Source organism: Lupinus angustifolius, unplaced genomic scaffold (genome assembly GCF_001865875.1).
Source record: "Lupinus angustifolius cultivar Tanjil unplaced genomic scaffold, LupAngTanjil_v1.0 Scaffold_1_550, whole genome shotgun sequence".
Taxonomy (NCBI): Eukaryota; Viridiplantae; Streptophyta; class Magnoliopsida; order Fabales; family Fabaceae; genus Lupinus; species Lupinus angustifolius.
The window spans coordinates 10,587-34,450 of NW_017715873.1; the positions used below are offsets into that span (position 1 = coordinate 10,587).

Below are 23,864 nucleotides of genomic sequence, written 5' to 3' on the forward strand. Positions count from 1 at the left end.
TCCATTTGGTTGGTCTCATCTTCCATAACTTGATTTACTAAAAGTTTCCTCACCAACAAAGATTTACCATGCGACATGACTCAGTCCTTTCAAGCAAGAAGTGGCTCTGATACCACTTGATGTGAACCTCCAGGGGTGGTTTGCTTTATTTGCCGATGGTTCTTTCTTGAAACTTAATTTAACTCACAGAATAACACTTTTATATGAATGTTCACATTTTGTGTATGATTATAGGTGAAATGTGTATGCAATTAGTGTCTGGGTCGAACTAGTGTTTATTTTTTGTTTATGAATTTTTATGTATTTGTGTTGGATAAAATAAAGTGGAAAAGGATGAAGATGGAGGCGCCACAAACAAATTAGCTTGATAAGCCAATGAGGTTCGCCACAATGAAGGATCATTGATAAGAACTAAAGGTAAGGCGTCACACCAATGGTGATAAGCCTATGAACGCCACAAGGAGGGATCCTTGATAAGTTCTAAGTGTAGGAGTAATTCTCAACTAACAAGGATTTAATCCAAACAAAATTCAACTTAATTCATTCATCATCAAAAGCATACATAAATAGAAAATTCTGAAATTGGCTAAGTACTAATTGGAAATTTAAAATCCTAATTAAACATGTAATTAAATGTTCTTTAGTGGGATTTTAATGGCTGATTTATCTTGACATGAGTTGGTCGAAATCTCATTGAATATTCAGTCATGTGCTTATTTGTTCCTTGCTTGGTTGAGTTTGAATATGGACGCATTCCTCAAAAATCTTGAATAAAAAAAGTCTTTAATTGGTGAATTAACTCTTGATTTTCTATGCATTGACTGTGAGATTACTTGAATGAAATGACGGTATTGTATCTTTGTAAATCTGATTTAAAATTATGGAGATTCACACACCTATTTGGATGAGCCTTGATGACTTGCCTTTATTAAATGATCATTATCTTGAATACATTGAATTACACGTTCAACCCTCATATTACATGATTTAAATAAAATACTTAAGAATAATTTAAAATACTCCTAAGATTAAAATAAATCCTAAGACTACCCGTGAGAATAAAATCTCAATTTATTAAAATAATAACTAAAACTATCATAATTTCCTTCCAAGAATGTGAACTCCAAGTGGCTCACCTACTTGTAAGATTGTCATCCACAAATCATAGGTTACCCCCCTCGGTTTACATCACTTAGTCTATGTGATTTGGTTGAGGGGATATTGTGGGTGAAGATCAATCTGTTAAGGAAAGGGGTAGCTCCCTTGAGCCGATGGAACTATTTGTGGTAACCATGGTGACCTTTGACACCCCCTTGAAGGTATCTTGTTTAGGATGATATATTGCGGTTATCTTTGTTGACTGGTGGGTTTATGACAATATCAAGTGCACAATATTTTGCGAATGAGTTACCAATGGTGGGCACATCGTTGTATTCATCGTGTTCGCTTAATAAGAACTGCATAGAACTGGTTGGGCTCGACTAGTGTCGGTATCATTGCTGTTATTAATGTATTAGGGCCCTACTAGGAGTTAACTCTCAATTTATTTATCTAGAAGATTAGTCGTCGAGATGAAGAAGAAGTATGTGAGATGCATCCATCATAACATTGTTATACAATAATGTAATTATGATAAATATGTGAATTTTCATATTTCTGTATGATGATTTTCTACATTTATGTTGTGTTGATGTATATATGTAGATATATACTCTCCAATCCACCATTACAGGTAGTGATGGACTCTAGTGCTCTTTTTGTGGCTCATCCTTATGTGATAGTGATAGTGATAGTGTCTCTCCCCCGCAGAGAAGTTAAGGTTGGCCAGTACCGAGCGGTGTTTTGGGGAGATATAGATATATGGAGCACTCATTCAGACTGGTTTAGAGTACCTCTCCCCCACCACTCTACCGTGGTAGCGGTATATGTTATGCATATTCCAGACAGGTATGAGTTACGACCAATACCTTCTCCTGCTCCTATCAGGTATGTTCCCCCGCCTGCCATTCCTCTTGGTTTTTCTTCTAGTTCCTCTCATCATTTCAGCCTTAGTGATGAGCCATTAAGCATCGTCCCAATATCTTCAGTGAGGCATCCCACTTCGAGACCATTGGTGGTCTAGGGTGGTCGTCCTCAGATGACTCATGGGGTTTCGATATGTCAGTGTGTTTTGTGTCTTTCTCCATCAAAGAGTCAATCAGGTTCATCCACCCCCACCGTGAAGGGAACTCTTGAGTATGCTCCATGATCTCCTTCTCATGGGGTGCATGGACAGAGTCGTAGCGATGGGGCTGATACTCACGACCCAGAAAAGAGGGCCCGATTATTCCCTTCACCAGAGTACTCCCCCTTGCTCGTTGATCCTACTATCAGCAATGGCATGATATACATTTCCAGTGATGAAGACGAGCCAGAGCAGGGTAGTGCAAGAGGGCAGTAGTGTGAGGAGGTGAGACCGACATGGTAGTGGTCTATTTATGCATAACATTACCATATAGTATTTGGACAATTGTAGATAGTCTAGTATTATATCAGGATTGATGTGTATGATGAACTTATGTATGGTGGTGATTGGTAATATATTTTGAGACTACGTATCTAGAGGTGGTGTTGAGAGACTACTCTAATGTTATCAGTTATGTTCTTGTGTTGTTATAAATATATCTATATGTGACATGCCTATGTTATATTAAAAAAATTGTACTATTTTTAACATCCAATATGTAATTGACGAAGATCGTGAACGACATTCTTGTATATAAATTCATTTATACGATATGAAGGATGTTACATTTCTCCTTATCACACTCTTTTATCCCCCTCTTCCTCCTCTTTCATCATCTTCTTCATCTATAAGGTTATTTTTTTATTTATGTCTAATTAGTTTATTTAGTTTAGTTAATTAGTTATTTAATTATTGTTAATTAATTTATTTATTTAATTTTAATAATAATTACATTAGTTATTTAAATAATGTAGTTTAGTTGTTTAATTATTTTTCATTAGTTTAGTTAATTGTAATTAGTTTACTTAAATAATCTTAATTAGTTAAGATTATTTATTTTATTTTAATTCTAATTACATTAGTTATTCAAATAATGTAGTCTAGTTATTTAATTAATTTTAATCAGACCTTCACTTTCTTTGGATTGGTATAGATAAACTAAACTAATTAAAATAAATAAACTAAAGAGTGTGATGAGGAGAAAAGAGTGGGATGAGGCGAGTTAGAATGAGGTTGAGAATGAATATTTATAGGGTGGAAGGTAACTACTTTGGGTGGTTAGAGGTTCAGAGCTATAAAGTTGGATAGTTGGGAGTTTGATATAAATTGGTGTAGTTGGATGATATGGCATTTTAAGTAAGAGATATAAAAACAATTGTTGTGTTTTTTTTTATAAAAAAGTTATAAAATTTAAATAAATATTTTCTGCAACTTTTTAAAAAAAACTGAAAATAAAAAAAAACAAATAAAAGGTAAAACAACTACAATGTGTCACCACGGCAGCGTGTCCCACCCTTATTTTTCGTTTTTTAAGCTTTTAGTTTTTTTAGGCCAATCAGCACTCGACGCATGTTAAGGCTTAATAATTTAATAATGGGTTGACTTTGACTACCTCATTTTGATAAATAGTTTACAATGACTACCCATTTTTGTAAATATTTTTTTTACTATCCACAAATTAGTAAATAATTTATAAAGTGCTCTATTTACGTAATTATTTGTAAAAAGTGCATTGCTGAGGTAAATTAGTCCATTAATATTTATTTATACTAGTACTAGACTCCTAATTATATAAAATAAAATCATAAAATAAAATAATATATATCCTAAGAGTACTTCTCTCTAACAAATTTAAGATAATCAGGAACTCGTACACACTCAAGTCACACGGGAAAAAAATCATATGTGTTATCCTTATAGTTAATATTCTTGCACCATTAATTATATTAAATTGAATCAATGTCACTCATTTGTCATATTTTAATATATTATGAACAACTTAATGAGTGTTATTAAATTTAGAGTAGTCGTCGATTCAGTCAATTTATTGAGTCAATGATTGGATTAGTGGGTCGCTAGTTAGATCTATTAAATTGATTTACATCAAGAAATTCTATAAAATAATAATACTAATTAACATTATTTAATAAATATATACATCATTTAAAAAAAATTACTATTATATATATACATAATTAAACAACCAATAAGTAATATTTTACTACAATAAAATGTTACAAATAAGTTGAAGACATCACTAAACAACACAAATTTTACATTTTATTCTTGACAAAAACAGACAAATAGGTTTAAAACTTAATCAAATAATTTTAAAACTTAATCAAATAGCTAAGATTTTGTTATAATATAAACTAACAAATAACAAACAAAACTCCAATAACAATAGCATAACTAAAATTAATTTGGAAGCAACGTAATATTTTTCCTCCCAAATATAAATAGATTGATTCTGTCGATTCGACCGACCAAATCTTCGTTTTTATGCACAAAATAGTTGAGTCGAACCAGTTAATAATGATATTCCTTCATGACCGATGGAATGAGCGACTCAGATCGGTTAGTTGTTTGTTCTTGGTTGGGTTGGCCAGTTAGAGCTAAGTTCAATAATATTTCACTCAATGAAACTTGCACCCCCTAACCTCGGATTCTGAGTTTGGTACTGGATATAGTTATGATACTCTCTCGATATCCAATTATCTTCTACATATTCTCTATAAAATAATTTAATATATTCTAAGATACTTTCAAATATTCTAATACTCATCATCAAGCTAAAGCTTACTAAGCTTTAAGTTTGTTATAAATAATCCTTTAAAAAAAATGAAAGTAACTATAATAATTACATGGACTATGCCAAACATAGTTTCAAGTGGTTGCAAACGTTGATGAAATCTGAAATGGATTGATAAATGATGAGCTTTGCAAGCTCTAAGAAAAAGAAATTTAAGAACATCAAGATAATAATGTTTAACAATCCATGACAAACACAAGCGTATTAACAATAATGAATTGAATTGAAAGAGAAAGTGAAAGATGAACAATTGTGTCCAAGAAGAGAAAAATGAAGATGGAGTTTAAATTGAAGTCGGGAATGAATTGAATTAAATTGAATGAAGAAAGTGAAAGACTGGCCATTTGTGTTCAACAAGAGAGAGAAGAAGAAAAAGATTGAATTGAAATTGATGGTGAATTGAATTGTATTGAATGATGACCGCACAACATGCATCATAAAAAATGTCAAAATTTGAGAATTAATTATCAATAAGGGAAAACTATAGAACATCACCATATAGAAACCACCATCATTTAAGTGGTAATTAGGACAACATCAAGAGCATTGAGAAGAACCTTGATCAACACAAGAATAAAAATACTAACCACGACTAGACCATTATAGATTGAACCACACAAAAGAGGAATAAAGATGGCAAAAAAAATCAACCTATGGGTACTTTTATTAATAGCATGAGTAAGAATAAATTTTATGATATTCGTCATGTGGGTATTCACATATTTATAAATTTATTTTTTGATTAAATATGTTTTATGTATTATAATTTATTATTATTATTTTAAAATTATATATTATCTACTTTATTATTATTTTATAATAAATTTTAATTATTAAATTATAATAAAGCATATAATATACAATTAGAATCGAAAATATTTTGGCTTCCTACGAATACCCGCTCGCTACTCGCACTAATACCCGCAAATAGTGTGAGTATGAGCATAGGTTAGCACTATTTGTGCCCTCTCGACCTTGTTGTCATCCTTAGATATGAATCACTTCAATGGTTTTATATCCAACAATCCCCTCAACATTGTTCATTACATCACATGCATCCAATTTGGAAGGAAGATGAAATAGTAATCGAAATAACAATCCTTAAAAGTGGAAGACAACAATGCCTAAGAATCAACTAATGTGATAATCAGAGAACTAAATGGCAAATGGATCATAAGTATAAGCTTCCCTCAAGGCGGTTATCATGACTATGATATTATGTTAAAATTTTAAGGTTTAATTATAAAAGGAGAAAGAGATTGACCAAAATAGTAAAATGTATTAATAATGTAATTATGAAATGATGTTTTTTGTAATTATCTTTATACAAAAAACATAATATTAATCTCTATTTATATTAGTACTAGACTCCTTATTAAATAAGAAAATAAATCGTAAAATAAGCTAATCTTGATCATAAGAGATTTTCTAAGATACTCTAACAAATATAAGATAAAATAATGATACTCATCAATCTTCTAAATATTCTCTATAGGATAATTTAATATATTCTAAAATACTTTTATATATTCTAATAGTGACTTCATACATCAATGTTATAGGATGTGTTTTATATTTGTTTTTGTACTCAATTCATCCTAAGATGAAGACTATGAATCATGAATTTGTTTCAATGACAATCAATTATACTCTAATCATCTAATGAGTCATGTTAATAATGGCAACAACATATCTAGAATAGAAAAGAGAGATAAAACAGAAGGATTCCTATAAGAGATTCAATCAATTGTACATTGAGTCACTACCAATACATTGCTAGAGAGTATAATTTGGTTATCCTACCAATACATTACCTCAAGCTTATAGTATGTATTTTTATTTTTTACGTAAGAATATCGATCTATGGCTGTGCGACATCGCATTGGATTGCTGCCGGATACTAGTTGAGTATCCACCCATATGTAAAATATTTGTTTTACTTTGTAGGTCGATTGCCCCATTGCGTCAAAGCATATTGATTAGAAATTTAGCACTGGATCATGTGTTTTCATCCCTCAAAATTTTCATCCCTCATAATAGTAAATATGTGTTTTCATCCCTCAAAATTTTCACGTATATCAATTTGACCTCTCAAAAAATGAAAAATCTATAATGACTCTAATTAATATTAAATGTTAATCAATTAGTCTTTTTTAATATATTTATGGCATTTAATATGAACTATTTTGACTTATATTTGTAATAATTAAATGCTAATTTAATTTTTTTTATTTTTGGGGAATGAAATTGCTACCTTCAATTTTTTTTAAGGGTGGTATTCACTAAAAAATAAATACCATCCAGAAAGATAATTTAGTCAATTGGTCTTTCTCATAATAAATTTCAAAAATAATTAATTCAATTAACCTGAACAATTTAATGGATATCTGCCATTTCACATAACTGAAGTAAGAGTTTTCATTTTCCAAAACTAAACATCTTTTATAAGCATAATATTTATACACTGTTAATATAAACATTTATATACAATTATTACATCATCAATCATTTATTTGAATTATATTTTTTGAAGAGTCAATTGTGATTAAAAATAAACAATTGATGATATAATAACCGCGTATAAAATTGATACACATATCATGGTGCTTCACTACACCACATATTGAAGTAAATTATATAAAAAATACAGAAGGGCAAAAAGTATTGTTTTCTTTGCAACAGACCTATAGAACTTGAAGTTTTCATCACAATCAGTGAGCATACTGACCTTATGTATAAACTCAAGTATGGCTAGAATAATTTCACACCAATTGATCTATGTGCTTCCATATTCGACGTCATTTACATTTTTATATGAGATGAGGCTCGTCTTTGTAACGTGATATCCAATGTAACCCGGAAATTTTAATTCAATGGATTTGAGTTTCATAACCCGGGAATTTAAGATTCATAACCCAATATTTTCCAAAAATGTAAAAAAAAACATTTTATCTAATCATTTTATGAATATTTTTCATTCGTGACCTTAAAAGGTCACATGTTCCCCAAGTAGTCGACATATCTCTTATTTCAGATGTTAAATTATAGATGAGATCAATGAAATAATGCTTAACACCTTAAAAGTGACAAGTGTTCAATGATTGAATATCAAAGAAGACGGCAACACTTATTTTCTCCAAAGTTTGAACTTTATATATGATACAACCATTTTAAGACCACCATAGACAAAGATCACTTGTCCCAAACAGTATTTTATTCCATGTTCCAAGTCAATCAAAATGTTACCATTTGTTTTTAAAAAAATTATTCACGACAATATATGATTAATCTGGACAAGGAATGGGATACCGTTGGAGACAAATGATCCCTATACAAACTACCATACCAACCATGGTCACCATATGATGTTAAACGCCAAACAATACCAACCTCGTTGGTCCATTAACAAAAAACGACACTGATAAGTGATAAAGCATGTGTATGAGAAGGAGGAAAAACATCACTGATAAGCACTGAGGATTAGGAAGACTAACATCCTTACCTTAAGAGCAAACAGAAAATGGACAAAGAAATGAACAGAGCATCAATCATCTTGGTGTGCCCAACTTAAACCACAGATTTGAATCCTCACATCCCAAGCTCAAATGGGAAAATAAAATAATTGGGGTAAACGATTGTCAGCAAGAAAATAATCATATAAACTATAAAAGATCCACAATTTGATCTAACAAATAAAAGTAAAAGACAACATTTATCCATGTTAGAACATCAGCAATACAAAAGAGAAGGTTAAAACTAATATGGTACAAAGTACAAACCTAGTTTTAGAGCAACTATCATGAAAAATGTCACAACTCAAACCAAATAAATATGTACCATAAATTAATCCGCAGAGACATGGAACAGGAGAATCTTGAAGATAAAATCTAGCTACTGGATGACCCACAGGCCTCTAAATTCTGCACAGGTCAAGTATTATTTAACCAACTAAAATCATGCATCCGAGTCACTACCATCATCATCATCTTTATCTGCATCACCATCATTCACAGCTTCCTCTCCTTCATCTTCCTCATCGGACATGTTATTAATGACGTCTGTAATTATATCCTTCACCTCTGCTTTTCGATGCATTAAATCAAGGCCAAAGTGGGTGCCTGTAAACATTTCATAACAAAATACCTAAGTTCAAGTTATAATTTCATTTTTTCATGGAGGGAATTTGTCAATGAAAAAGGTCATACCAAGTTGCCTGAGGATATCGGACAAAGTTGCCTGCAACAAAGGAAACATAAAATATTAACAAGATAAATTAGAACTCAACATTCCGACAAAGCATTGATTGCCACAGAAAAGCATTACTTACAGTATTGAAATCTACTTCCTTCAGAATATCAACAACTACTGTGTGCATTTCCTCCCTACGAGGTTCTGCTACCTTGGTCTTCTTACTACTTTTATCTTTTCCTGTCATAGGCATCAAAATGAAATAAATAGGAAAAAACAAGGAGACATGCATACTTAATAAAAAAATCAAGCCCTGTATATTTGGAAGTTTATATGATGTAAACCCTCCTGATGCAACCTTTGATTCCAAGGACAAGAGAAGTCATGAAGGTCCTATGACTAGGACCAAAGCCAAATCAGCAACTTTGAAGGTCACAAAAGACTCAATTGACCCTGGAGATTATATGAAGGAATGGCATTTATGTCCTTAGGATCTATTTTAAACTTAGGTTATTTTTATTGTTATGAATAAATGAGAATTCATTCTCACGTAGACTTCGGAATTAATTGACTAAATCAAAGGAGATAAAGTTCAGAGTTTGGACAGCTACAATCAAGGATTCAAGTAAAGATAGATTTATTTTGACCAACAACTTAGCCAAACGTTATCTTTTCAACACACCAATCAGATTGGATTAGATAAGATCTTATCTATTTGATAATTTAGGATTTTAAATTTCATTATCTTCCCATTATCTTAGAATTAGTTAGGATTTTCGTTTGCATTTAGATTTGATTAAATAAGATATTAACTTTTAGTATTCAAAGATAATTAGGATTTTATCTTTAGATTTATCTTTAGTTTATTTCAGCCAAGGCAGCTTGCCTATTTATAGCTTTAGTTTATTCATTAATAAAGCAAGTTTAATTTTGAGAAAATCTTGTGTTTATTTTAGTTGAGAGAATTCACCTAAAAAACCTCTATTATTGGCTGTAAACATCATTGATGAATTCTTATCAATCTTCCTAGCTTGTGGCGAATAACACTAGCTTATCCTGCATTCTTGCTTGTGGCGCTTCCCCCTTCTAATCTTTTCCATTTCCCTCACCAAAACAACCCCAAATTCACCATAATTCACCAAAACTAAATTACAACTTAAAAAGCTCAAGACTTCAAGCTAAAACGATCCTAATTCTAAGGCAACCCCCTTGAGGTTATCATCAAGTGGTCATTAGAACTACATTTAGCTTGAAGAATGTCAAGTCCAAAGAGGACTCCTACAATCTCACCAAGGTCAGACTTTATGACCGTGAGACTTCAGAACATGATGGATGCCCAATTCCAAACTCTTCAACAACAATTGGAAGAGTTGAGGATTCATTATGATAGGAGGTTGGATGAGAAACATGGCAACCCAATGGCCATAAAAGAAGGAGACCTAGAAGAGAGGAGAGGTCGAGACATGAAAGGCATGAGGATAGGCATAATTCCTCAAGTGTCTATGATAATGAAAGGAGACATGCAGCCATGGCCATGATGAACCAAATCGTGGCCACAGGAGACATGGAGATCATGGCAACTCTGGCAGTGGTCATGTTAGCCCAACCTGTGGGCAAAGGAGACATAGAGATGGTGCAAATGGTAGTCCAAACCGTGAGCCTAAAGGAGATCTGGATGGTGTTAAGATCAAAGTCCCTAGCTTTTTGGGGATGAGTGATCCAGAAGCTTATCTGGCATGGGAGTTGAAGATGGAACAAGTCTTCAAATATCATAACTATTCGGAGGCTAAGAAAGTCAATGTGGCAGCCCTTAAATTTCAAGAGTATGTTATGGTTTGGTGGAATCAACACCAAAAAGATAGAGTGAGATGTGGAGATGTAGCTATTAACACATGGGCCGAAATGAAGAGAGCAATGAGGAGGAGGTTTGTACCTCGTTCTTATCATAGAGATATGCACAACAAGCTACAAAGGCTCACTCAATGATCTCAAACAGTGGATGAATATTTCAAGGCCATGGAGTTAGCCTTGCTTAGGACCAACCTCAATGAGGACCGTGAAGCAACAATGGCTAGGTTTCTTCATGGATTGAATCCAGAAATCCAGAATGTGGTGGAATTGCAGCCCCATGTAGAACTAATGACTTAGTTCAAAAAGCCATTACAGTAAACAATTCTAAGTACTCCTCTAGTACTTTAAGATCCCACTCTTGGAAGGATGAGCAAAAAAGGGAGAGCCCTAAGGCTAAAGAGGTCGTGGGCAGCCACAAAACCAACCACCCAGCCGTGGATGCTAATGGAAGCACTAGAAACGTGAAGTGTTTTAAGTGCCTTGGCCATGGTCACATTGCCTCACAATGTCCTACAAAAAAGACAATGACGATCACTAATGGTGTCATTGAGTCCCAATCTGAACCATCTAGTGAAGAGGATTGTGATGAGGATGTTTTCATGCTTGAAGGTGATATTTTGATGATGAGGATCTTGGGCAGCCAAGTCAAAATGCATGAGGAGGGCCAAAAGTTTAACTTGTTTCACTCGAGATGCTTGGTCCAAGGCAAGGTGTGCACCTTGATCATTGATGGTGGTAGCTGTACAAACGTGGTTAGTCAAAGATTAGTGTCAAAACTAGACCTTAAAACTAAATCACACCCCACCCATTATCAACTCCAATGGTTAAGTCATGGTACCCTTCTCCGTAGGACAGTACCATGATGAGGTCTTATGTGATGTGACCACTATGAAGGCTAGCGTTGTTGAGGAGACCATGGCAATATGAAAAGAAAACAAACCATGATGGTTTCACCAACAAGGTTTCATTTATGCATCATGGTCATAACCTGGTGTTAGCCTCTCTGAGCCCTAAACAAGTCCATGAGGACCAAAAGAGGCTAAGGGCTAAGATTAAAGAAGAGAAAAAGAAAGGTGAGGCCAAAAACAAAGAGGTGGTCGAACCTACTCAAGGAGAAGCACACCCTCCCAAGGCTGAAATTTTTTCTACACTTAGCCATTCTTTAAAAGATCATGGCAAGGATAGAAAGAAAGTTAAGATTGAAAACAATTCGAGGACGAATTCACTTGAAGGGGGAGGGGATGTTGTAAATCCTCCTAAGGCAACCTTTGATTCCCAGGGCAAGAGAAGTCATGAAGGTCCTATGACTAGGGCCAAAGCCAAATCAGCAACCTTGAAGGTCACAAAAGACTCAATTGACCCTGGAGATTATACGACTCAAGCTAGGAAGGACAAAAGGGTTCAGCTAGGACTCTATCTCTAAGGATAATCTCAATTCAACAAGGAGATAAGGCAAGAAATAAATTGATTAAATCAAAGGAGATAAAGTCAAAAGGTTGGACAGCTACAATCAAGGATTCAAGTAAAGATAGATTTGTTTTGACCAACAACTTAGTCAAACATTATCTTTTCAACAAACCAACCAGATTGGATTAGATAAAATCTTATCTATTTGATAATTTAGGATTTTAAATTTCATTATCTTCCCATTATCTTAGAATTAGTTAGGATTTTTGCTTGCATTTAGATTTGATTAAATAGAATATTATCTTTTAGTATTCAAAGATAATTAGGATTTTATCTTTAGACTTATCTTTAGTTTATTTCACCCAAGGCAGATTGTCTATTTATAGTTTTAGCTTATTCATTAAAAAAGCAAGTTTAATTTTGAGAAAACCTTGTGTTTATTTTAGTTGAGAGAATTCTCCTAAAAAACCTCTATTGTTGGTTGTGGCCACCATTGATGAATTCTTATCAAGCTTCCTAGCTTGTGGCGAATAACACTAGCTTATCCTGCATTCTTGCTTGTGGCACTTCCCCCTTCTAATCTTTTCCATTTCCCTTACCAAAACAACCCCAAATTCACCAAAACCAAATTTCAACTTAAAAAGCTCAAGACTTCAAGCTAAAACGATCCTAATTCTAAGGCAGCCCCCTTGAGGTTGTCATCAGTTTAACTTGTCCAGACTTAGCACCATAGTATTTGGAAGTAGAGTTTCTCAGTGACAGTTTGACAAGAATACTGAATGAAAATTAATCACAGGTTCCAAAAATAGCTTTTGACCAACAGACAATGAAAAGGCACTAGTCCAGATTAGATGAAATCATATAAATGAGGGAGAATGCAGAAAATATACCTTGATCCTTAACCAAAGCCTTCGAGGGTTTGTCTGTTTGTTTTTTGCTTGCAGACTTCCCCTTACTGTCCTGCTTTTCCTTCACAGATTTCTGTTTCTTTGATGCAGGCTCAATCTGCTTTGACTTGGAGGAGGCAGAAGCACTGCCATGGTCAGAAACAGTCTTTTTTGAACTTGATTTTTTTGGAGTTTTTTCATTGCTTTTGGAAGCCTTCACAGAGGTCTTCTTGACAGATGGGGTTCTCTCTTCAGCTTTGGCAACTGAACCCTCCTTCCCAATCTTTTTGGGAGCGCGCTTATGAGCTTTTGGTTTATCCTCTTCCTCTGATTTACTTCCATTATCATCACTTTCATTATTTGGCACTGCAGCAACATCTTCATCTTCCTGAGACTCATCTTTTGCATCTGAAAGTTCAAGTTCAGCTTTGTCATCCTCCTCATTGTCAGACAACTGCTTTCGCTTTTTCCCAACTTGTGAAGTTTGCTTTTGCTTCTAGCCAAGATAAATATATATAGTAATTAAAAAGAAGAATAACAAACATGAAACATATCATTAGTTAAACTCCTGCATAATAAGCAAATTAACAACCCAAATACTCCAGGGAAATAAAAGAAAGAGAAAAATGAACCATGAAATTTAAGAAGCCACTAAAAGACAGCACTTAATGATCCTTTATAACCAACATGGCTTTATCTTAAGGAACACAACAATAGAACTGACATATCAACGTGAAAAACAAGACAGCTTCTTTGCATTCACAGTTCACAATCTTTCTGGTAAAGTTCATTCTTGACATGGTATCAGAGCCTCTATGACCAAGTGATCAGAAGGTTAATCCTTGTCACCCCATTCTTCTAAATAATTACACAAAAAGGTTGCATTTCAGCCCAAGGTAGGTGGACCTGTGCAAAGTCCACAGTGGAAGCCCAAAGGGCTATTGTGTGAGGGAGTGTGTTAGATGTATAAAATCATTCATGATTCTCCACCCAAAAGCTCGGTTGGTTCTTGACCAAGGTTAAGCAGAGTGAGGGAGCATGTTAGCTGTTTTGCTGTGAAGGTAAAAACACTTGATTCTTTGCTTGGTTGAAATTACATTTGCAAGATTTGTTTGAGATGGTGGATGGTCATTCCAATTTGGGTTCTGGTAGGTTTAATGATCTTAGATATCTATAATCTATGAACACTACAACTATGCCTTAGGTGATTCCAGCAACCTAACCTGCTAGTGAGACATATTGTGAACCTGCAGGATGAGAAACTTCTATCAAATCTTTTCAAAGTGCACCTCCAATCACAAGTGACAGCAGCACTATCAGCTCTTAGTCGCATCATGTGACCGGTCTGCGACACCCTGCACATAATGTCACGTTTTAATGGAGGAGCCTATCATGGACACTGATAAAAAATGCTGCACAATGTGTGAGGCTCCTACCTAGTAAGGTTTGAGGGAGATAGTTGTACTCAGCTTTACCCTCGTAAACAAAGAGGTTGTTTCCAGACGGCCACCATGTCAAACAGGATTCAAATTCATAGTTTGCTTCATTTTATAGCCCTTTCCTATATTCTTAAGGGCATGTTAAAGTGTTAGACACTCAATCCCTTTTCAGAGTCAGCATTGCTTTAGGGTCAGAAACCCATCTACAATCATTTGTGCCCCACTCCTCTCACCTCAGTTTAGTCCCCTCAAAGCCCAACAGAGCATTGTCATTTCAGCAGCTCGTTGCTTTTCCAGCCAACTAGTCAAGCACAGAAACTTTGCATCAAGACTGGTGACATTCGGACAGTCTATGCCCCTTTATAAGCTTGAGGCATGTTTTTGTGTTCCCTTGCACGCACTCAGAAGCTATGTTGTACCAATACAGGTATATATAAAAAAGAAATTGAAATTCCATACGATAAAGCATCAATCTGCATTTTTCTAAATTGGTAAATTTAATAACAGCAACTGATTTTTTTTTCGAATTCATTAGTTAAAATTAATAATTAACTTTTTTTAATTCGAAAATGCCAAATCCTAAAAGCAATTGAGACTACCGTGTAGGGAATAGTAAAGTGATATGGTCAATCGCATGATTGTTCAGAAAAGGACAAAAGACAGATAATAGAAACTAAAAATCTGAAGGCAGAGTGGAGAGTCAATATTTCATTCCCCACTTAACATTGCATCACAGGGACGAAGCTTCTCCAGTGATTCTCAAACAGGCACCTGCCTTAGTTGCTGCAGCAGATTCAGTGGCGCACACCCGCACCTGTAGAGTACCGAATAGAGGGGGAGCAGAGACGAGAGGATGGAGACACACCATGACACCAGCACCGCCAAAAACAAAGTGGAAGAAGCCCACAAGCAAAGCAAACAAGGTTATACAATACAAAGATAGAGAAACCTAGAAAGGCGTAACCAAAAGGAAAAAAACCATCTTTCAGACCAAAACAACTAGGTTTTGTATGTGTACCCAACCATACCGAATGCTAATGACACTGTACCTCGTAACATACCCGCTTTTTATGCACCTAGTATGTACTTCCACTTACTCGTACTGGGTACGGCTCATGAAATGTTGGACCCAGGCTTCAAAATTCAAAAGTCTCCTCTATTCTGCAATTTTGAGTTTTATCTCTTAATTCCATCATTTTTTACTTCATTTTTTCTTCCCAGCAATTGAACCATAACCATCAACTCCATGCAGTACCTCAGCCTCAACCATTTCTTGAATATTATTATATTATGAATGACTTTAGATTATTAGTTATTATGATTATATAAATTCTGAATGTGTCTTCATTTTCGGGCAAGTTTATTTTCAACATTTATACGTATACTATAAATTACTTGTAATGTATAATTATAAACTTCAGTAAAGTGGTCATCCCATCATCCTGCTATAGCATTTTTGGGGTCAGCTCTTACTCACTGCTATCTCAGTATGTGCATGATGCTCACAGGGATTAAGATTAGATGAGAATACTAACAATTAAAGTTGCCATATTAAGTGTGTTTGAATTAGCTTATTGTGTTCAAAGTAGATTAATCAAAAGTTTTGTGAGAGAGCTTTTGAAAAATCAGCAACCATTTAGAAAGAATCTTCTCTGAACATGCACTAACCCTATTAAAGTCAAACTCTATAACTAAATTGAAAAGGACAGAAAATTAGAAATAAATTAAATCATCACAAAAACCAGAGTATGAAAAGATATACAGCATGCCAGAATGAAGTCAGATCAGAATATAGTAAAGTCAACACACCTTGGCAGATGCTTCTGTAGATGCTTCCCCAGATGATTTGGTAGGAGTTACCTTTCTGGTTCGCTTTTTACCTTTCTGTTAATATGGAAGCAAGCTTCAAAAAACTAAATAAAAATCCAAAACAAATAAAGCATCATATTTTTATACAATGTTAAGGATTATTAAGACCAACACAAGACACACATATATTACCATTATGTAATGTATGTTTCCAGGGACTGACCCAGGAGGTCCAAAATGGGGGCAATTGCCGGAACAAACTCTTCATATTCATATATATCACAATATATTTTAGACTTTTGCCCCAATTGTATGAATAAATTACTTATAAAATGTATTCAAAATTTAAAAATTATAAAAACTTTACTTTATCTATATCATTTCCAAAGTCTACTACAGAGCAATAACTTTTACCACAATCATTAATGTGATATAGAATACTATTATTATGAGATTTTTGTATGTAATTTACACTTTGTAATGATTGAGTAGTCCTTAAGACACATTAGTAATTATGATATGGCTCGTGACTCAAAATTGTCAATTGATCCTAACCAATATATCAAAATTCAAAATAATAAACCTGTACTTTCTCAGCAAGCAGAACATCAGTTGTAGCATGCGGAGACTCCAAAAATTCCAACAACTTTGAAGACAGTTCCTCCTGAAAGCATGTCTCATTTAATTTAGTATCTTATAAAAAAGTACTTAAAACTATATGATTAACGAGCATGAGATCAATACTTACCTTCTTCACATTGCCTTTGTTTATTGGAATATTAAGAACGTCACAGAAGTCCACCAACTTTTCTTTCACACATTTATCAATCCTCTCCTTTATCTTGGCCCTTTGTTTTTCCTGCCAAGAATTACATCATGTATTTTTAACTGCAAGTCAGTTACTCAAATGTTTAATAAAAGATAAAATGACACATTACACTTTCATATTCATCTGATTAGTTAAGAATAGAAGACATGCAGTCAGGCATAGTAATATATGGTATCTAACAAATTGTTACCTCATTTTCAACCCACACATAACCAGAAAACTGCCCGATATTTCTCTTCAGATTGTGTGCCTGCACATCATTCAAGAACAGCCATGGTGTTACAGAGTTTGTGCACTAGTGACAAAAACAAATAACATGAACAGAAAATGGAATGTAATATAACCAACACAAAATCCAAGGATCTAAATTGTTGTGTCACCTTTGTCTTCTTCCCAAACAATATACTATGAAGCGTATGCAGGTTGTCATCAGGTTTTCTCTTCGACAACTTGAAAGCCACTGAAACAGTGCATATACATAAGTAACTTGATTGGGAAACACTAATGTAGAAACCAGATACTTCAAAAAATAAAACTACCAAACTAGAAATCTGAAAAGATAATTTGTATAGACACCAATATTGCATGCTAACAAATAAATTAAAATGATAGTATTTAGTTTCAACCACCAAGCCAGTGTGACAACTAATGGAATGAATACAATAATAGCAGACCATTTCGCCACTCACTACTTCAAAAAGTTTTAAGCATATAAGTTAACGAACTAAAGCCATCCAACCAATAAAAGAACACACCAGCTGGCCAGCAATAAGCAACTGATTTCAATCAAATGCTACTATATTGTACCCAAAAAAAATCAAATGCTCCTATATGTTTACAAGAAACAAGGGAACCAATAATAATCTTGAAATCAGAACTAGAAATTATCCAACTGATTTATATTAACGCAGCCACAATAAACATAGGCTTCAGCACTCAAATTAGACAGCATTGAATCCAAACAGGCCTTGAAATATGGAACAAGTTAATGTATTATCTTCATTGGAATTTGAAACAAGAAAGATTCCCCCTGCAGCTAAGAAGGACCATACTGAGAAAAGACATCTAAAAATGATTACAGTAGCCATATAAAATAATAGAAACAATGAAGAAAGAACCAACCTAATAGTGGTGAAATGTAATGCAATCTTATAAAGGAGATGCAAACATATTGGAAAGATACATGGGACAGATAGAGAAGTAGGAATAATCTTTGACTTCAATCTAACATGCAAATGCTCAATCTCCTGACCTAATCATGTGATCCCTCAAAATAATATTCACAATTATGTTATCTGTAAGTTATTAGTCAGTTATTATTTAACATTTCAGTTGAAATAATTCAAGATGACGATGCAAAAAAGGAAATCTAGAGCAAGCACATCAACTCCTAGGTTACGTTTGGATAAGGAATCCTGAGGAGGGAATGTATTTTTAAAAGAGTTTAATATAATCAATGATAAACTATCTTGTTTGGATGTTTAATGGGGGAACTTTGAAAATTCTGTAGAGCATTTTGTTAACACACAAAATGAAGAGTTAGATACCACCTCCAGAGGTGGAATTTTCAAAAACCACTCATCCTCTTCTCTTCAGAGTGTGGGTTAAATATTGAAGGAAATGACAGAATCAATGACGACAACAATAGATGAGAATTTAAGTCTACAAATAGTGAACATAAATGAAAAGCAACTTCAATCATTCCAGTCCATGCTGATAGTAGCTTCAGTAACTGCCTATGAAGAAGGTTTCAACTTTGTCATAGAAGACCATGGCGGAGCAAAGAACACTGGAAAGATTGCCACCATAGTTAACAACAATAAGCTTCACTCTCAGAAGATCCAATAGCTTCTTTGTCCCAACACTCAATTTTGGCCTCTACTCACATCTTCTTCCCCTCAGAGGCTGTGAAGGATTGGGACCTAACTGCTGCCATAGTTGACAATGCCAAACATGGACCGAAATCATTGAAGCAAATGTGGATCTATGACAGCGGCTCCATAACTCAAATTGCAGAGCATTCAAAGCATGCTTGATATATAGTATTAATCACAATTTGATAAACAAAACTCTAAAAGTACCAATCCATCAAAAATGATCCAGCCAAAAACTTGTAAATGACGTCAACTAAATTAGTTCAAATTCAATTCAAATTCACAATATTCCAAAAGTCTTGAAATTTTTAAATGACTTTCCAAACACAACTATAAGAAAGCTATAACAACAGGGTGAAAATGATAAAGTAATGAAGGCAATTAAAAGTACCATTAGGGATATCCTTAAGCTGTGTACCACGTCCCTGAGACAAACCCCAAAGAGATACATATCAGTCAAAACAACAACCCATAAAGTCTTACACTATTTTTCACTGTTTTCACAGTTGGTTAATGATGTATAAATTTATGTACAATTATATAGATTGGATGCTTAACTTACTTACCATTAACCACAAATATACACATTAAACAACTAGTTAACCATCCAATACATGTGATTAACCACAAAATTATATATCATTAACCACAGAAAAAATATAGTTCTTGTCAAAACAGTACTTGAATGCTCAAAATCTCAATAAAAAATTTGAAGTGAGCAATAAAAAGATATACCTTCTCAATTGGTAAAGCTTTGCTGGATGAGGACCTTCTAGACTTGGAAGGCGACGGAATAGAATACCGTTCCACCATTTTCCTCTCCCTTGTTGGTCTGTCACTAACAGGAGTAACTGGATCCTTTTCCTGTCCACCTTTTTTCTCCGATTCTTTGCTCTTCGGTGTTTTTGAATTGCTTTCACCCTCCTCAATTTCATCTTCATCTTCCTCCGCTTCTTCATCATCCTCTTCATCTTCTTTCTCTGCATCAACATCTTCCTCCTTCTCCACTTCTTTCTCCGCATCAACAGCATCGTCCTTCTCTGCTTCTTTCTCCACATCAACATCATCGTCCTTCTCCGCATCAAAATCCTCGTCCTTCTCCGCATCAAAATCCTCGTCCTTCTCCACAGCAACATCGTTCTCCACTTCATTCTCTTCTCGCTTCTCATCAGCTTTCTCCTCTTCTAAATTTTCCTCCTCAGATTTCGTAATTTCAGCAGAATCATGTTTCGGTTCTGCTTCTTCTACATTTTTCTCCTCGGATTTCGTAATTTCAGCAGAATCCTGTTTCGGTTCTTCTTCTCCTATATTTTTCTCCTCGGATTTCGTAACTTCAGCAGAATCATATTTCTGTTCTTCTTCTTCTACATTTTTCTCCTCGGATTTCGTAACTTCAGCAGAATCATGTTTCTGTTCTTCTTCTACGACATTTTTCTCCTCAGATTTCGTAATTTCACCAAAATCACGTTTCTGTTCATCTTCTTCGGGAGCTGCTTCAGCTTCGGGTTCTTCCGCAGCATCTTTATCCGGTTCGGGAACTGCTACGTCGTCGTTTTTCCCTTGAATTGGAGGTTCGGGTTGAGATTTGTTATCTTCTAGGGTTTCCGTAGCCATGTTTTGGGGATTGGGAACCCTAAACCCTAGAAATTGAAGGAATAAAAGTGAAGTTGGAAATTAGAGAAGAGATCTAAGAAATGAAAGGAGGGAATATGTGAAATGAAAATTGGAATTGGCGGTGAAGAGTGAAAATTGGAATATAGAAGAGAGGTTGGTTTGAAATTTCAGGACAAAATTGTGAGCGGGTATAGTTCTCACTTTGCTTCTTCCTTTTCACTACCGGTAAAACTCACTTTAACTAAAGTGAAAATGAAAAAAAGAACATGTCTTCATTTATGCCATTGAGAATGTTGTGGTTTGGTAATATATGTAACAACAAAATCCAAGGACTTAAAAATTTGTTAATAAATTGAAAAATTACTTTAAAAGGTCATATCTAAAATTTAAAAGACCAATAAGATAATGTAATTGGTCAAATTAGTTAATAAATTATGGGAAATGGGAAATGATTTATAACCTATGAGATTTTAAGATACTTTAAAAGATCTATTAAATCAAAACTTATAGTTTTGAGATTTTCATGCCTTATTGAACACAGTTAAGGCTTAAAGTGGATTTAAGTTAACCAACAACCTTATATTTTATGGAAATTTTACATGGGTAATACAGTTTAACTACATTATTCCACGTTTAGTATAACTTTTGAAAAATTTACTGAAGTAGTGTAACTTTTTTAGAAATCGTGTAGGGCATGCACAACTTTGGGGAAGTCGTGGGCAATGCGACTCCATAGGGAAGTTGTGTCTTGCATGTATGAGTCCCTTACGTCTTGTCACTCCTCCATGAAACTCGTGGGCCTGGTAAATGAGTTCCAAACTAATCTCGTGGTTTTGCAATATAAGATCTGAGTCATGCATAGCGCTTACGTGATTTGAACTCTATATATACTACCCTCCCCTCAAATCCAAAACCAACCGAAATGAAAGAAAAATAAAATATAAATCACTTGATTCCAGTACTATCTAAGAGTGATTTCTAATCTAAGAATAGTGATTCTTAATCTAAGAAGAGTCATTGTATAAGGTAATTAAATTTATTGTTTTGTACTTGTAACTATTATTTTTTATTTTTTATTTATGGATACTATATGTTTACATATAGATGGTCATTATTAGAGATATATATGTGGCAATGATGATGAGGATGTTGAGATTGCCACTAGTGAACTAGTTAGCCTAACATATGCTACTCCATTTTTTCCTTACCATTGATTCAAATGTTGGTCAAGATTTCCCGTAGTAGTTTAAATAATGATATTGATAATGATTTATTTGTCGGTATGCAATTTGAATCAAAAGAAACAACAATAAATGCTATAAAACAATTTCACATTAAAAATTATGTTGTTTACACTATTGTAGAGTCTAGGCCGAATAGATATGTTGGCTAATGTACACATTTTGATGTGGGATGTCAATGAAGAATTTGTGCATCAATTAATGTGAAGCATGATATTTGGGAAGTTAAAAAAATTAATGGAACACATAGTCGTGTATCTACTGATGTTTTCCAAGATCACACGAAATTGAACTCATCATTAATTGCAAATTGTATTATTCAGTTAGTATTTGAATTCCCAATATACCAATTAAAGCACTAGTGGAAGAATTAGTCACTCGTTTTGGCTATACGGTGACATATAAGAAGACTTGGACTGTGAAGCAAATAACAATGTCCCAAATTTATGGTGACTGAGAGGGATCAGATAAAGACTTACCTCGTTGGTTGAACGTTGTCCATAATTATGCACCTTAAACTGTTGTGAGATATGAAGCATCTCATCATGAAGATTGTAGCACTTTAATTCTTGATAAGGTCTTTTAGGCTTTCAAGTCATGCATTGAAGGATTTGGATTTTGCAAACCAATCTTTCAAGTGGATGGGAAATTTCTAACGGGAAAATACGATGGAGCATTACTAATAGCTAGTTCACAAGATGGTAATAGGCGTATATTTCCAATTGCCTTTGTAATTATCAAAGGAGAAACTAAAGAAGTCTAAGAGTGGTTTTTCTAAAATGTTCGGACGTACGTTACTCCACAAATGAACATATGTGTAATACTAGATATGAGTACAGGTTTGTTAGATGCACTCCATACTAAGTTGTCACAATGGTCTGATGCACAATCAGTATATTGTATTCATCATGTTGCTAGAAATTTCAATAAGGAGCTCGGAAATACTGATCTTAAATAATAAAAAATTATCGAAATAGGTATGTATTAAATTTGAAATTATAAATTATTTATATATTGTGAATAGTATTAATAATGAACCACGACTTTACTTCAATGTACAGATTTCCATGAATTCACTTCAATGTGCAGATTTCCCATGAGTTCACTACAATGTGCAGATTTCCCAAAAATCGTGGTTACCATACACGACTTCATGGCTCGTAGATTGCACCATTTCCAGTCTGCCATGAAACGATTACACATGCAAGGGGATCTGCAGCTTTTACCATGGAAAATATGGTAAACACCCACGACTTCAATGTATCTCGTGGTCATCAACCACAACTTTAATGTATCTTGTGGTCACCAACCACAACTTTGAATGGTAGGGCTAAGGTTTGAATGGCAGGCTAAGGCACACATTCCAGGACTCTGAGCTCGTGGTTTAGAGGCACGACTTTGTTGAAGTCATTGAGTAGTTGTAATTAATTTTTTTTCTGCAAGTAGTTTTCGTTTTTATTACACTTTGTGCTAACCCTTGTTGTAGTCTTCTCATTTATGCTCTTGAGAGGAAAGGTTACTGAAGATTAATTGCAGTTTAATCTTGAGATTGAGCGATCAGCCAAGAGCAACAAGAAGAAAGCAAAAGACAAGAAGAAGCAGGGTACTCAGGAGGCACAATCTAGTTCTCAACAGACAACAATCTCAGAACCTCAATCTAAAAAAATGGAGAATGCAAATGCTGCAACTGGAAATAATGAGAGACCTAATCCTCCAATAAGGACATTAAGTGATTGTGCAATGTATCAAGGTATGAGGCACTACTCAAGCATTGTTATTCCACACACAGAGAGAACAGTAGAAATTATGCCAGCATATCTGAATCTGGTTAGTGCACACCAATTCTCTGGGAAGGATTATGAAGATCCTTATGCACATCTACACAATTTTTATGAATTGGTGGCAACA

General features: G+C 34.2%; 1 protein-coding gene across 5 annotated transcripts; it reads right to left on the bottom strand.

The window, feature by feature from the left end:
* Positions 1-8,459: 8,459 nt before the first annotated feature.
* LOC109336964 (protein DEK-like) lies at positions 8,460-20,940 on the bottom strand. Of its 5 annotated transcripts, none has more exons than XM_019573811.1 (12): positions 20,341-20,940; positions 19,837-20,280; positions 19,493-19,526; positions 17,608-17,687; positions 17,418-17,477; positions 17,147-17,257; positions 16,982-17,062; positions 16,399-16,473; positions 13,154-13,646; positions 9,145-9,245; positions 9,023-9,053; positions 8,460-8,935 (listed from the first exon to the last, which is right to left on the bottom strand). In XM_019573811.1, exons 1-12 carry the CDS (start codon positions 20,713-20,715, stop codon positions 8,772-8,774), a joined length of 2,049 nt encoding a protein of 682 aa, XP_019429356.1. In that variant the 5' UTR covers positions 20,716-20,940; the 3' UTR covers positions 8,460-8,771. The 5 variants fall into 5 exon arrangements, with proteins under 5 accessions (XP_019429356.1, XP_019429355.1, XP_019429358.1 ...); XM_019573810.1 differs by having other exon boundaries at positions 19,837-20,519; positions 20,580-20,939; XM_019573813.1 differs by having other exon boundaries at positions 19,837-20,128; positions 20,213-20,939.
* Between the last annotated feature and the right edge of the window lie 2,924 nt (positions 20,941-23,864).